At 52.6% G+C, this 13053-nt stretch overlaps 1 protein-coding gene across 3 annotated transcripts; it reads left to right on the forward strand.

Moving 5' to 3' along the window:
• The first annotated feature begins 437 nt into the window (after window positions 1-437).
• SELENBP1 (selenium binding protein 1) lies at window positions 438-8982 on the forward strand. Of its 3 annotated transcripts, XM_008695658.2 has the most exons (13): window positions 438-474; window positions 1355-1443; window positions 3912-3968; window positions 4150-4262; window positions 4530-4736; window positions 5199-5319; window positions 6485-6667; window positions 6936-7114; window positions 7441-7519; window positions 7610-7731; window positions 7983-8075; window positions 8260-8378; window positions 8583-8982. In XM_008695658.2, the coding sequence occupies exons 2-13, from the start codon at window positions 1440-1442 to the stop codon at window positions 8743-8745; spliced, it is 1440 nt and encodes a 479-aa protein (XP_008693880.1). In that variant the 5' UTR covers window positions 438-474; window positions 1355-1439; the 3' UTR covers window positions 8746-8982. The 3 variants fall into 3 exon arrangements, with proteins under 3 accessions (XP_008693880.1, XP_008693881.1, XP_008693882.1); XM_008695659.2 differs by lacking the exon at window positions 438-474 and having other exon boundaries at window positions 4530-4715; XM_008695660.2 differs by lacking the exons at window positions 438-474; window positions 1355-1443; window positions 3912-3968 and having other exon boundaries at window positions 4530-4732.
• Window positions 8983-13053: the final 4071 nt, after the last annotated feature.

Raw genomic sequence — 13053 nt, forward strand, 5'->3', positions numbered from 1 at the left:
TTGCCCCACAGCTTTCATCCAAGGAGATGAAAGTGGCTCAGTAGACCCGGAGTCAGCAAGTTCCTAGAAGAGTGGGGCAAAGGGTACCCTTGTCAGGCAGCCAGCTTTCAGGAAGAGGGCCCCTCGGCTTCAAGACGAAGGACTATTGGGGTGGCTTCGCTTGTCCAGCCCTTCAAACCCGGGCTTCTCTGGATGCAGGCAGCTCCAGAGAGAACTAACAGATCAGGCTTCAACCCTCCCTTGGTTCCTCAGCGAGCAGTTGCCGTTTGCCCGGAGGCCATAACTTGTCCGTAGGACACTGTCCTAGCAGGCTCAGCAGGCCTGGCCAGCACCGAATCCTCTAGCGGAGGCTTCCTTCTTTCCTGGACAGTTGGAGACCCTGAGAGTTTTATGACTCATCACAGGCCACTGAGGGACAGCAGCACCACGGTGGGCTCCCCTGGGGCCCTGCTATCCGCCTGGGGAGCTGTTGAGGTACCAAGCGGAGGGATGGGGGGGAACTCCACTTCCGCCTCCCGAGATTTATGAGGGTAATAGAAAGTGGTGACGGGCACTGCCAACTTCCCTTCCGCTTCAAAGCGCAAGGGGAATACATGAGTCTGGAGAAAGTGAAACCTGGATATACTAAACCCTGGCTCCTGTCGGGCCAGCTGTGGCAGGAAGATAGGGGTGAGCAGCTGGGGGTTGGGTTGTGCCCTTTGGAGCACGGATGTCTGGAATGAGACGGTAATTTTAGGAAAGAGCTGACCCTGGCTATGGATAGGAGCAAATGGGCCACAGCCCTGGGTGCCCCTCAATGGCAAGAAACAGATCCAAGTACAGAGAAAAGGCTTTAGAGGCAGGGACACGTGCACGCATGTACTCACACCGACACGCACACTCACGCACGCTCACACACACGGGCACCTATGCACAGGCCCACACAGACAGAAACACTCTGGCCGACACAAGCTCACCTAAGTACACACAGATGTGCCCAAGTCCAGATACACAGAAATACTCACACTGGCACATATTCACACACACACACACACACACACACACACACACACAGAGGCAATGCACAGGCATACAAGACCATGCGCAGACGCAGACCCACAAGTCACATCTGCCCAGGCACCCACAAAAGAGATGCGTGCACAGGCACACCACATATCTGCATATGCACGCGCGCGCGCGCACACACACACACACACAGTAACTCAAACACCAGCCTCCCGGGCCATTGGAGAGCGTCCTGGCCAGCTGCCCTTGGTCTTTCACTCTTTCACTCTGGGCTGCAGCCCAGGCCCTCCTCCTGTTCCACCCCGCCCCCAGTTGGTTGTATAAATTCCTTCCCTTTGCCCCTTCCCAGCACCGCCTCCTTCGACACCAGCGCAGCCTCTGTCTCTGCTCACTCCTGGCAGGCCGGTCAGGATCAAAGCTTACCAACAAGCAGCATGGGTAAGGAAGGGGCCTTCTGACAACCAAGTGCCACCAACATCTGGCCCGCAATATAGAAAGTGACAGAAAAGCTGGGTGCGGGAAGCTGGTTAAGGGAGGGGGTGCTGAACTCTGCTCTACCGTCCCCACCCCCACCCCTGCATTTCCCAGTTCAGCCAAAGTTTCTAGAGCTGCAAGGAGAGGAGGGTAATGGGACTGTTGGGATGGGTGGCCCTGGATCCCCACCTGGCTCCCCAGCTGCAGCCTAGAGCCAGGGGCCTTTCTGCAGCTGGGAAAATCTGTAGGGGCGGGGGAATACGTAAGGAGAACCTCTTGTCCCTGGCTGTCACCATAGGTGAAAGATAATCCTGATTCCAGCCCTGGGCCAGATTTTTACTTCAGGAAGTAGGAAACCCAGGCCTTTGGGGCCAGATCACTCTCTAGCCACCCTGAACCCCTGACGGCTCTGAAAGGGAACCAGAGCCCACACACTCTCACTGGGGCCCTGTTCCAGTGTCTCCCACCCTCCCAGTCCCAGAAGTCCCCCTACCCCCCATCCTTGGGCTCCTGGATGTCAGGCTGAGGAGAAGTTTGGGTCTGCTTGGGAGTCTTGAGGTCCTTGCCCCCTTGCATCTGGCTCTTCCCTGGACTGGCAGAATACCTAGCAGCCAGCCTGACGCTGGGAAAACCCAGTGAGCTTCCCCTGGGTTCATCTCAAACCCAACGCTGTTCAGAGATCTTGCTTGAGATGCTTAAGACAGGGAGGGTGTTCCCCTGCAAGAACACTGATGCTCCTGGGGGCCTGGGGTTACACAGGGCCTGACCGCCTCTAAGAAACGCTGGGGGTGGGTTGGGGAGGAGAAGATGATACAGCCGGCAACACCTCCCTCACACTTTCTCTCCGACTCTGGTCAGCTTGGCGGGTTTTGTGTCTCTGTCTTGATGTCCTGGAGTTTTGAATCTCCTTCTGTTCTGTGTCCAGCAACCTCCTTCCTCTCCCTCTTGCCTCCTGTGCCAAGCCCTGGCACAAGTCTCCTTAATTCCTTTGGTCTGGACCTCTCACCCTGCGCCATCCACCCCAGCCCTCTCTCTGGCCACCAGCCACTGCCTGGGATTTCTGTCCCCCACTGGCACAGCCCTACCGTATTTATACAGCACTTCTCCTTTACAAAAGTACTTCTGAATACATTGGCTCATTTGACCTTCAGAGTCACCTAGAAAAGAAGGTAAGATATTATTACCCCCTTTTAGCCAAGAAAAGGAGAAAGTGAAGAGAGCAGATACCAGATCAGGAGCTTGAAACCAGGTTTCTGCACTCAAAAACCCTGTTGACGCCTCCTGGCCTCCTAAGTCGCTTGGCTGCCACGAGGAGGGGACCTGGTTTCCTGCCTGAGGGCCTGAGCCCAGGCACCAGGGGAGGCTCTACTCCAGCTCCTGCTTCCTCCCCACTCGCAGCCCTCCAGCTGTCAGGGCAGTGGCCAGACTGGCCGCGGGCCAGGGCCGGGAGGCAGCACCTGGTCCTGTGATCTCCACTCCGGGATTTCTTTCAGCCTGCAGCTCCCTCTGTGCCATTCCTCAGCTCTTCCTCCTGGTCAGACCCCAACCCCTGATGCCTGAGGCCCGGGCCTGGCGGCCCTCTTCTCAGCAGCTGACTTCGGTCCCGTAGATCCCTGTGGCTCCTCTTGCCAGACTTTGGGGACAAGGAAGGCCACAGCTTACAGCTCTGGGAAGTGGGCCTCTGAGCCCTCCAGAGGCAGACCAAACACAGATAAAGGAAGTGGGGCTCGGGGAGAGGTAGAAACCTGTCTAAGGACATCCAAGTGGTAACAGCCCTCTGGCCTCGAACTGCAGCCTCCTGTCCCTCACCAGACCTTCTGCTAAGTCATCCTGGTTCTGGCCAGCAGCCTGGGGTCAGGACCCAGAGCGGAGAAAAACAGGAAGTGCCCCAGGCCCTGGTGGAGATACAGGTGCCGTGACGGAGCCGAGCAGGTCCCGCCCCCGCGAGCGGAGGGGCCGCCAGGGAGGACCGGCTCCGGGCAGGTGCGCGCTGCGCACTGGACGGCCTCTCCCCGTTGGCCTCTCCTAAAAGCCCGCTGTGGTGTTCTCACTGCCTGCTGTTTACCGATGGGGGTTCCGTAACTTGCCGAAGCTCCCAAGGCTAGTCAGGGAGCAGCTGGGACTGGGGTGCCGTCGATGTCGTCACCGCTGTACCATCCAGCTGCTGCCGTGCTCACCCTTCTCCTGCCCTCCCCTGGGTCCTGCTTGCGTGTCTGTCCATCTTCAGGTCCAGCTCTTTCTGCCACAGGCACACACTCAGCAAAGCTTTGAGGGGCGGGGAGATGGGTGGCAGCGATGGGCCTGGAGTTAACACAGGACCTGGGACGGCGTGTCTGCCTTGGCCCGTGGCAGGGTGTGTGTGGTGGCACGTGGGGAAGGAGCCTTCGCCCTCCAGAGAGTGGTCTGGCCAACGTGCCCCACTGTTTCCATAGCTACGAAATGTGGGAAGTGTGGACCCGGCTACCCTACCCCTCTGGAGGCCATGAAAGGTCAGTGTGCAACGTCGGAGAGCCCATGCCCCTGGAAAGGAATTCCACAGGCCAGCACCTCTACTGATCCCACCGCTACTGGGGGTGGGACACCTGGGACCTCAGCCTCCGGCCCACCCAGAGCCGCCCCTGGCATTCCAGTCCACCCCACCATCCCCACTAACTGCTTGCTACCCTTTAGGACCCAGGGAGGAGATTGTCTACCTGCCCTGTATTTACCGAAACACTGGCATTGAGGCCCCGGATTATCTGGCCACTGTGGACATTGACCCCAAGTCTCCCCAGTATTGCCAGGTGAGGGGGAGCTCGGGCACTGGAGTACCCTGAGACCCTTCCTCCGGCCCTGGCCCCAGCGATGCCCTTCCCCAGCTCCAGCCTTCTTCCCCCTCCTCGGGGTATGACTGTAGAGTGTGTTCACTGCCCAAGGGCACCCCTGAGGTCCCAAGGGCACCCCTGAGGTCCAGCGCAGTGATGAATGCCAGCCTGTGCTGTACTGCCAGCCCAGGTGGGTCCAGGGATCACCGAGGGTGGCCTGGCTGAGCGCCCCCCGCCCCGTCCTAGGTCATCCACCGGCTGCCCATGCCCCACCTGAAGGACGAGCTGCATCACTCGGGATGGAACGCCTGCAGCAGCTGCTTCGGGGACAGCACCAAGTCGCGCAACAAGCTGGTGCTGCCCTGCCTCATGTCCTCCCGTATCTACGTGGTGGATGTGGGCTCCGATCCCCGGGCCCCGAAGCTACACAAGGCCTGTGCCCTGCCTCTGTGGGTCAGAGACCCTGGGGGTGGGCGACGGACGGGTGGGAGTAGCTTTCTGGGGTTTTGTTTTTGTTTTTTCCCTCCCTCAGGCAGGAGCCGCCAATCCTTCCTTCCCACTTGTTGTTGACCAACTCTGTGTCAGGCCCTCACGGCGGGCTGCCGGTGATACAGAGTTCAGGCTGGCAAGGGCCCGGGCCAGGAGAAGCGTCTGGTCTCGCAGGGCTATGGGACAGGGGAGAGAAGGCGGTGCTTCCTGCCCGCGGGGTTAGCAGTCGCTCCGGCTCTGCCTTGCCGCGCTGCAGAAGCTGCCGGACTGCGTCTGCCATATTCCCCCTGGGAAAGTCGTGTCCATGTCTTGAAGGGAAGAAGGCGGGGTCAGCAGATAGGAGTAGGGGAAGTAGGGGAGTGGGGGAGTTGTGGGAGGGTCCCCCAGCCCTGTGAGATCCTGATGCCATTCCTTACCCCTCTCCAGGTCATTGAGGCTGAGGACATCCATGCCAAGTGTGGCCTGGGCTACGTCCACACCAGCCACTGCCTGGCTAGTGGGGAGGTGATGGTCAGCACCCTGGGAGACCCCAAGGGCAATGGCAAAGGTACCTGCTGGCACTGTAGGCACATCTGTGGGGGAAACAGATCCCAAGCTGGGGGAGGGATAGAATGACCTTCCAGGGAGAACCAGAGGGCTGGGACTCATCCAAAATTTAAACCATAGTCAATTAACTTCAGTTGTTTCAATTATTTCTGTGAAGATGAAGCCTGACTGATGAATTCACTTAGAAGTTATAGTCAGAACAGTTGCCATGGGGAATGTGAGCCCAGACACAGCCCAGAAAAGGCACACATTTGATGTCCACCTTTATGAATTCAGGAGCAAGTCTCACAGTCCTGGGGATCCGTAATTTTCACATTTGCTCTCTCATTTATGGTATGATCAGGACTGACACGAAATGTCTACTAGGTGCCAGATGCAGCCTCTGAGGCAGCTGCTACCAGGATCTCTGGTTTCCAGAGGAGAAAGCAGGGCACAGACTGATAAACACCTTACCCTAAGACACAGCTACTGAGTTGTAGGGGTGGAACTCAAACCCAGGAATCCGGACCCAGAATCTGGGGATGCCTTTCCCTCTGAACCTTACCCATTTTGTCAGTGCCCTCCATCTGACGGCTAGCAGCAAATATCAGCTCCTTTTTCTCAGAGATAGGAGGAACGTGACACTCCTAGACTTAATAACACTTCAGAGTTGACATCTAGTTGTATTTATAAAGAATTGTCTGGCATTATAACATACCAAGCAAGGGAAAACCTGTTGGGCATTCATGTGGAATGAGAAGTAAATATAATTTGTCTGCTCTTAAAAAACAACAACAACAACAACAAAAAAAAAAAACCGTAGTGACCAGAATGGAGCCTAGACTCTGGGAGGAACCCCACAGAGACTGGAAGGCTGGGCAAGAGAAGCACGGGGTGCTGAGTCCCAGGCTTTTGGCTCAAAGGGACAGAAAATTTCCCCTATGGTCTAGAGAGGACAGGGATGAAATTGATGGTGGTAGGGGCACCAGAGTGAGTCCCCACTTCCCACCCGGTCCTCTCGATGGGACCCTTTGGACACCTGAGTCAAAGGAGCTGGCAAACCCAGTGGGAGGAAGGGGCACTAGGCAGTGGACTCGGAGCCTCTTGGACACGCCTGGGGGTGAGGGCTGGGTGAGGGAAGCATCTCTCTTGCCTCTACCTGCCACTTCCCTTCCTTCCCTGCTCAGGGGGTTTCGTGCTGCTGGATGGAGAGACGTTCGAGGTGAAGGGGACGTGGGAACAGCCTGGGGGAGCTGCACCTTTGGGCTATGACTTCTGGTACCAGCCTCGACACAATGTCATGATCAGCACTGAATGGGCGGCTCCCAATGTCTTTCGAGATGGCTTCAACCCCGCTGACGTAGAAGCCGGTGAGAGCCCCCCGCGGGCCAGCAGGAGCCTGGGCGCACGCGTCACTCTTTTCTGCTTGAAACCCCTCTCCGAGCCTCTTACTCCCTCCTGTGAACCGGCTCCTGGGGTGATGGTATAGGATTGTGCCGGGGCCTCTGACATGCCCAAGCGCCTTTCTAATCCCTCCAACCGGATTTTCAGCATTTTGCCCTGGGCTGTGCCCTAGCTTTTGCTCTCCCTCCGCTGCCCTGATCCTGAGCCCATTCTCTGGCCCCGTCCCCGCCCCAGGGCTGTATGGAAGCCACATACACGTGTGGGACTGGCAGCGCCACGAGATCGTGCAGACCCTGCCGCTGCAGGATGGGCTCATCCCCCTGGAGGTCCGCTTCCTGCACGACCCAGACACGGCCCAGGGCTTTGTGGGCTGTGCCCTCAGCTCCACCATCCAGCACTTCTACAAGAATCAGGTGCCGTGTGTCGCTTGGCCCTCTCCTCCCAGCATTCCCAGGCCTCCAGAGCCGTGAGACGCCCTCTCTCTGGGGGTGACCCACGCCCCTCTGCTCGGCTCTGCTAGGAACAAAATCCAAGGCCGCTTGCTCTATCTCTCGTCTCTCCTAAACCCTAAGTTCCCATTTACTCATTCAAAAAATATTCGTGAGCTTCTACGGTAGGCACTGTGCCAGGTGCTGGGAACTTAAGCCCCTGAAGGGGCTTGCGTACCCAGCCCCAGCCCCCCCAGTCTCACAAGCTCACCTCTGTGCCTCCTAACCTCCCCTCCCACCTACCAATACAGGGAGGTTCTTGGTCAGTGGAGAAGGTGATCCAGGTGCCCCCCAAGAAAGTGAAGGGCTGGCTGCTGCCCGAAATGCCAAGTGAGTGCCCAGGGGAGGGTGGGAATCAGAAGGGGACTCCTGGCCGGGGGAACAAGAGTCCCTAAACCTCTGAACCACACCCCACCCCAGGCCTGATCACAGACATCCTGCTGTCTCTGGATGACCGCTTCCTCTACTTCAGCAACTGGCTGCACGGGGACCTGCGGCAGTATGACGTCTCTGACCCACACAGGCCCCGCCTCACGGGACAGGTGAGGTGCTAACAGAATGGGGAGCGAGAAGGAGGGAGGAAGAAGAAGTCGGGGGCGAGGGAGAGGGTATGAAGTGGCTGGGGGATGATAAGGGAGGTGCGGGAACAGCAAAAATGGAGGCTGAGGGACGGTGCAGCCCAGGACTGCGGGGAGCCATGGCTATAGGTGGGGAACGTGAGGCAAGCTGCTCTTCCTGCAATGTCCTCCCCTCCCACCATTGTCCTCGTTTCTGCTCATATCTCCCCACCCAGCTCTTCCTTGGGGGCAGCATTGTTAAGGGAGGGCCCGTGCAGGTGTTGGAGGACCAGGAGTTAAAATCCCAGCCAGAACCCCTGGTGGTCAAGGTGAGGATCTACCTGCCTTCCGCTCCCCCCCACCCCGGCAGAAACCCCCCTCCTCGCAGCCCCCAGCCCAGCTCATGGGACCCTCAGATCCATGCTGGAGAAGTATGGGGTGGGGGCGTACTCCATGATCCCCCTCCCAGGACCCATGTGTTACCATGGGCCTGATCCCCCTGGTTTTCCCAAGGGGAAACGGGTACCTGGAGGTCCTCAGATGATCCAGCTTAGCCTAGACGGGAAGCGTCTATACGTCACCACGTCGCTATACAGTGCCTGGGACAAGCAGTTTTACCCTGATCTCATCAGGTGAGAAGCAGACAGCGTGGGCTTCCCTCCCTAGCCCTCCTCTCCTAGAAGAATCTGGCTTTCTGAAGACTCCTTGGGCATCCCCACCTGCTTTCACCCTACAGGCCCTGCTCCTTCCTTAGGACCCACCCCTGCATCACACACTCTTGAGGGAAGGGGAGGCTACCCCTGACCTCTCTCCTTTCCTCTCCCTGTTTCCACCAGGGAAGGCTCCGTGATGCTGCAGATTGATGTAGACACAATAAAGGGGGGCCTGAAGTTGAACCCCAACTTCCTCGTGGACTTTGGGAAGGAGCCCCTAGGCCCAGCCCTGGCCCATGAGCTCCGCTACCCTGGGGGTGACTGCAGCTCTGACATTTGGCTCTGAAGTCCACCCCTGGTAGCCACTCCACATCTGAGACCTCACTTCTGCAGAGACCTGGCTTCACCCTGCTCCCTCTCGAACCCTAGCTCTTGGCAGAATGTCCCACCAAAGCCGAGCTGAGGCTGTTGGAATGCACTGAGCAGTGCGTTCATTTACAGATCACTGTTGCATGCCGCTCACTGGCTGTTTTTACATGAGCTCTTGGAAATTACTTGACCAAGAAATAAACCGGTGAACCTATTCCTCAGATCACCTCATCGTTGGGGGCACAGGGTCTGTGACTTCCCTTCTGCTGACCCTTTGTATCTTGCATGGGAAAGTCCTGAAGGGTACTTCAGTCCAGGGGCGTGATTCGTTCATACCAGCGATGACAACACGATGCTAAGGGTGCCCAAATCTCACTTTTATGGCCAGAAAGAATGTGAAGATTTTGGAGGTGGTTGTCACAAGTAGACCTGGGAGAAGAGAGTGTCAATTGGTGTTCCTAAACTTTATTATTTTTAAAATCCATGCTTTCTTTTAATGAACGTAAAATCTCACCCACCACCCCATGCCCCTTCGCACACGAGGGATACCCCAGACCCCTGACGTGGGCGGTACAATCTGCTGGCGAGAGTACTGGGAGAACACAGAGTTGTCAGGAGGTTAGGCCTGTCACCGCCCATCTGGAAGGCAGGGGCATGACCAGGCAGGAGGGCTGGGAACATCAAGGTGAACCAATCTAGCAGACCAACCTGGCACTCTTATCTCCATACCTGGACGGCGCTTTAGGACCTTTCAAAGCAGAGATGTCTCCTTTCCTTGCACTGGGTCTTTATGAAAGCAATGAGAGAGGAGTTTCAGGAACGTAAGAGACAAAAGCTAGGCAGTAATTCTATTGATGCCATTACTCCTTACCCAAGACAATACCAAGCAACATTCAGGTATCAGCCGACATTCTTCTCTGCCTTCCATAAAGGTGTCTTGTTTTAATTAATTAATTAATTTTAAAAAGGTGTCTTGTTTTAAATATTGGAGGAGTCTAGGACTCCCAAGATCCAGGGCACCCCAAGAATGTAACACACTTTTTTTCCTTTGGGGTCTCTAAATATGCTCCTTGAAAGATCTACCTGCCTTAGTCTCAATTCCATCCGCCTGCCTTACCTGCCATCTGGACCAGGTTATCATATCCTTTGGAAAGCCTCCTTCACTGACTCCCCAGGTAGGGGCCTCCAGTACTTCACCTCAGCATGGACATATGTCACCTTATATTGAAACTCCCTGTTTACTCCCAGCACCTGGCTTGCCTCTTAGCACTTAGTGTGCTTTAATGAATAAATGAATAGAAAGGAGGTGTGTGGGATGAGTGAGTCACAGGGAGCCTTGGGATTTAGTGGGTCTCGCCAGATGTTTCTCTCCTTGATTTCTTCCCTGTCCTTTTCAATAACAAAACTGCTTCAGAAAGAAAAAGGATCATAAAGTTCTACATCATTTCTAAATATCTCTAAAAGCTTAAAATTCCATTCAACAAAATGAACCTCAAACACTTACCATACCAGAAAGCAAGGAGACTATGAAGACTACAGGGGTTGTGCCTAAGGGACAGGGCAAAAGACTGATATCTAGACTACAAAACTCTCAAAATTCAACAGTAAAAAAACAAAAATTTGAATTTGAAAATGGGCAAAACACATGAACAGACATTTCACCGAAGAGGATATAAAGATGTCAAGGAAGCACGTGAAAAGATAATCAACATCATTAGCCATTAGAGAAATATGAATTGAAACCACATGATACCACTACACACCTGTCAGGATGGCTAAAATAGAAAATAGTGATAATACAAAATGTTGGCAAGTGTGTAAAGACTGGATCATTCCTACGTTGCTGGTGGAAACGTAAAATGGTATAGCCACTCTGGAAAACACTTTGGCAATTCCTCATAAAAACCAGACATGCGGGGCGGGGGGAGCTAAGATGGCAGCAGAGTAGGAAGACCCCAGGCTTGCCTTGTCCCTTGAACACAACCAGATAACTATCAAGTCATTCTGAATACCCAAGAGATGGAACTGGGGCTGATAGAACACACCACACGGCTAGAGAGACAGAAGAGGCCACATCGAGGACAAAGTAAGCAAAGTTACCTTAAAAGACAAACCTCAGGCTTGAGAAAAAAAAGAGAGAGAGAGAGAGATCAAACATGTTCTTCTATGACCCAGCAATTAACTTTGGGCATACATCCCAGAAAATTGAAAAACGTATGTTCACACAAAAACCTGTACACAGTTGTTCATAGCAGCTTTACTCATAATAACCCCAAACTGGAAACCATCCAAATGTCTGTCCATGGATAAATGGTTAAACTGCTATATCCATACCATGGACTATAATACTCGGCAATAAAGAGGAATTAACTATTGGTACACACAACAATCTGGATGGATCTCAAGGGAATTATGCTGAGTGGAAAAAAAGCCAATCTCAAAAGGTTACATACAGTATGATTCAATTTATATAACATTCATGAAATAACAAAAGTATAGATTTGGAGGACTACTTGGGTAGTCCCTCCCCCTTCTCTAAAATAAATAAATAAAAATCTTTCTTTGAAAAAAGTATGGAATTGGAGAACAGATTAGTGGTTGCCAGGGCTTAGGGATGGGACTGGGCGGGGGGGGGGCTATAAAAGAGTACACACAGGGTCCTTGTCGTGATGAAACTGCTGTGTAGCTTGACTGTCATGATTGCTACACAAATCTCCAATACGATAAAAATTGTATGATAAATATACATACACATACACGTAAATGAGTGTATGTAAAGCCGGTGAAACCCGAGTAAATTTGGTGAGTTGCATCACTGTCAGTCAGTTTCCTGGTTCTGACATTGTGCTACGGTTATTCAAGGCTTACCGTCAGGACAAACCGGGTAAAGGGTACATGAGATCTCTGTGTATTATTTCTTGCAACTACATGTGAATCCACAATTATCTCAAAAGAAAAAAATAATACATAACTCAACTTGAAGGAGTTTCCCCGGCCAAAGACAGAACAATTTGAGTTTCAAAAAGAACGATAATCGAAATAGATTGAAATATGCCAACTATGATAAAATCCAGGAGCTCATGAAAACACACAGAAAAACCCTAACTGATCACTTTCAAAAGATCCTAGAAAACTGTCTTGTTATTCTGAAAACTGGAGAACAAAGAGAAGGAATCGAGTATTTATCTTGATTTTCCTCAGGAACTTGCCTTGGGATAACCAAATAGTTGATGGGGAAAAGTTTTTTGTAGAATTTCAACTAGTACCTTTAGAAGGAATGATAGAATTTTAATAACACTGATTTGTAACCTTTAGTGACACGTGGACCTAAGCAATGATCATAAGTGGCTGCTAAACCCGTTAAATGAAACACTAAAATGGAAGTTTATGATGGTTAGAGCTGACCGACAAAACCTGAACACACTAACCAATCTGCACCACAGGAAGGAAGATGACGAGCATTATGTGCCCCTCGAAGTATCCGTGCCAAAAAATCAAACTGAATCTGACCAAGTCTCTAGATCTCACTGTCAGTTTACAGGGAGCACAGGAGACAGAAGAACAAGTTTTAAAAGTTTAAAAACACTACAAAGATACAATCATAAAAATGAAAAGTGTGGGAAACTCTATAGAGCAAATGACCTGTTTCCTCAAGGAATGAATTGAAAGAGAGACGGTATAGATTAGAAAGATTTAAGAAACACATCAACCGAAACTAAATGCAACGCAATGTGTGGACCTTGATACTGATGTGAACATAACAGAACATAGCATTTTTTGAGAAAGGTGAAGAAATTTGTAGCTGTTCGATGATAAGAAGAAACTATGTTTTATTTTTTAGGTATGATAATGGCATTGGGACTATGTTTAAAAGAGTCCTTATTTTTTAGCCATAGTCAAGTATTTACATGAATACTTAATTATATACAGATGTACTGATACAATGAGTGTCTCCATTAAAATGACCTAGAGCAGATAAGTTGGAGAGTGGAGGGATGCAGATAAAACAAGATTGACGAGATGTTAATAATTCTTTTTTTTTTTAAAGATTTTATTTATTTATTCGACAGAGACAGAGACAGCCAGTGAGAGAGGGAACACAAGCAGGGGGAGTGGGAGAGGAAGAAGCAGGCTCATAGCGGAGGAGCCTGATGTGGGGCTCGATCCCATAATGCCGGGATCACGCCCTGAGCCGAAGGCAGACGCCCAACCGCTGTGCCACCCAGGCGCCCCGAGATGTTAATAATTCTTAAAGCAAGATGATAGGTATATGTATGCAGGGGAT

The sequence above is a fragment of the Ursus maritimus genome, unplaced genomic scaffold (genome assembly GCF_017311325.1).
Source record: "Ursus maritimus isolate PB19 unplaced genomic scaffold, ASM1731132v1 scaffold_12, whole genome shotgun sequence".
In the NCBI taxonomy this organism is placed as follows: Eukaryota; Metazoa; Chordata; class Mammalia; order Carnivora; family Ursidae; genus Ursus; species Ursus maritimus.

Coding starts and splice junctions, on each gene's coding strand:
- SELENBP1 (XM_008695658.2), top strand. Junction 7,115..7,440: donor AGCACTTCTACAAGAATCAG/GTGCCGTGTGTC, acceptor CTACCAATACAG/GGAGGTTCTTGGTCAGTGGA. Junction 8,379..8,582: donor TTTTACCCTGATCTCATCAG/GTGAGAAGCAGA, acceptor TGTTTCCACCAG/GGAAGGCTCCGTGATGCTGC.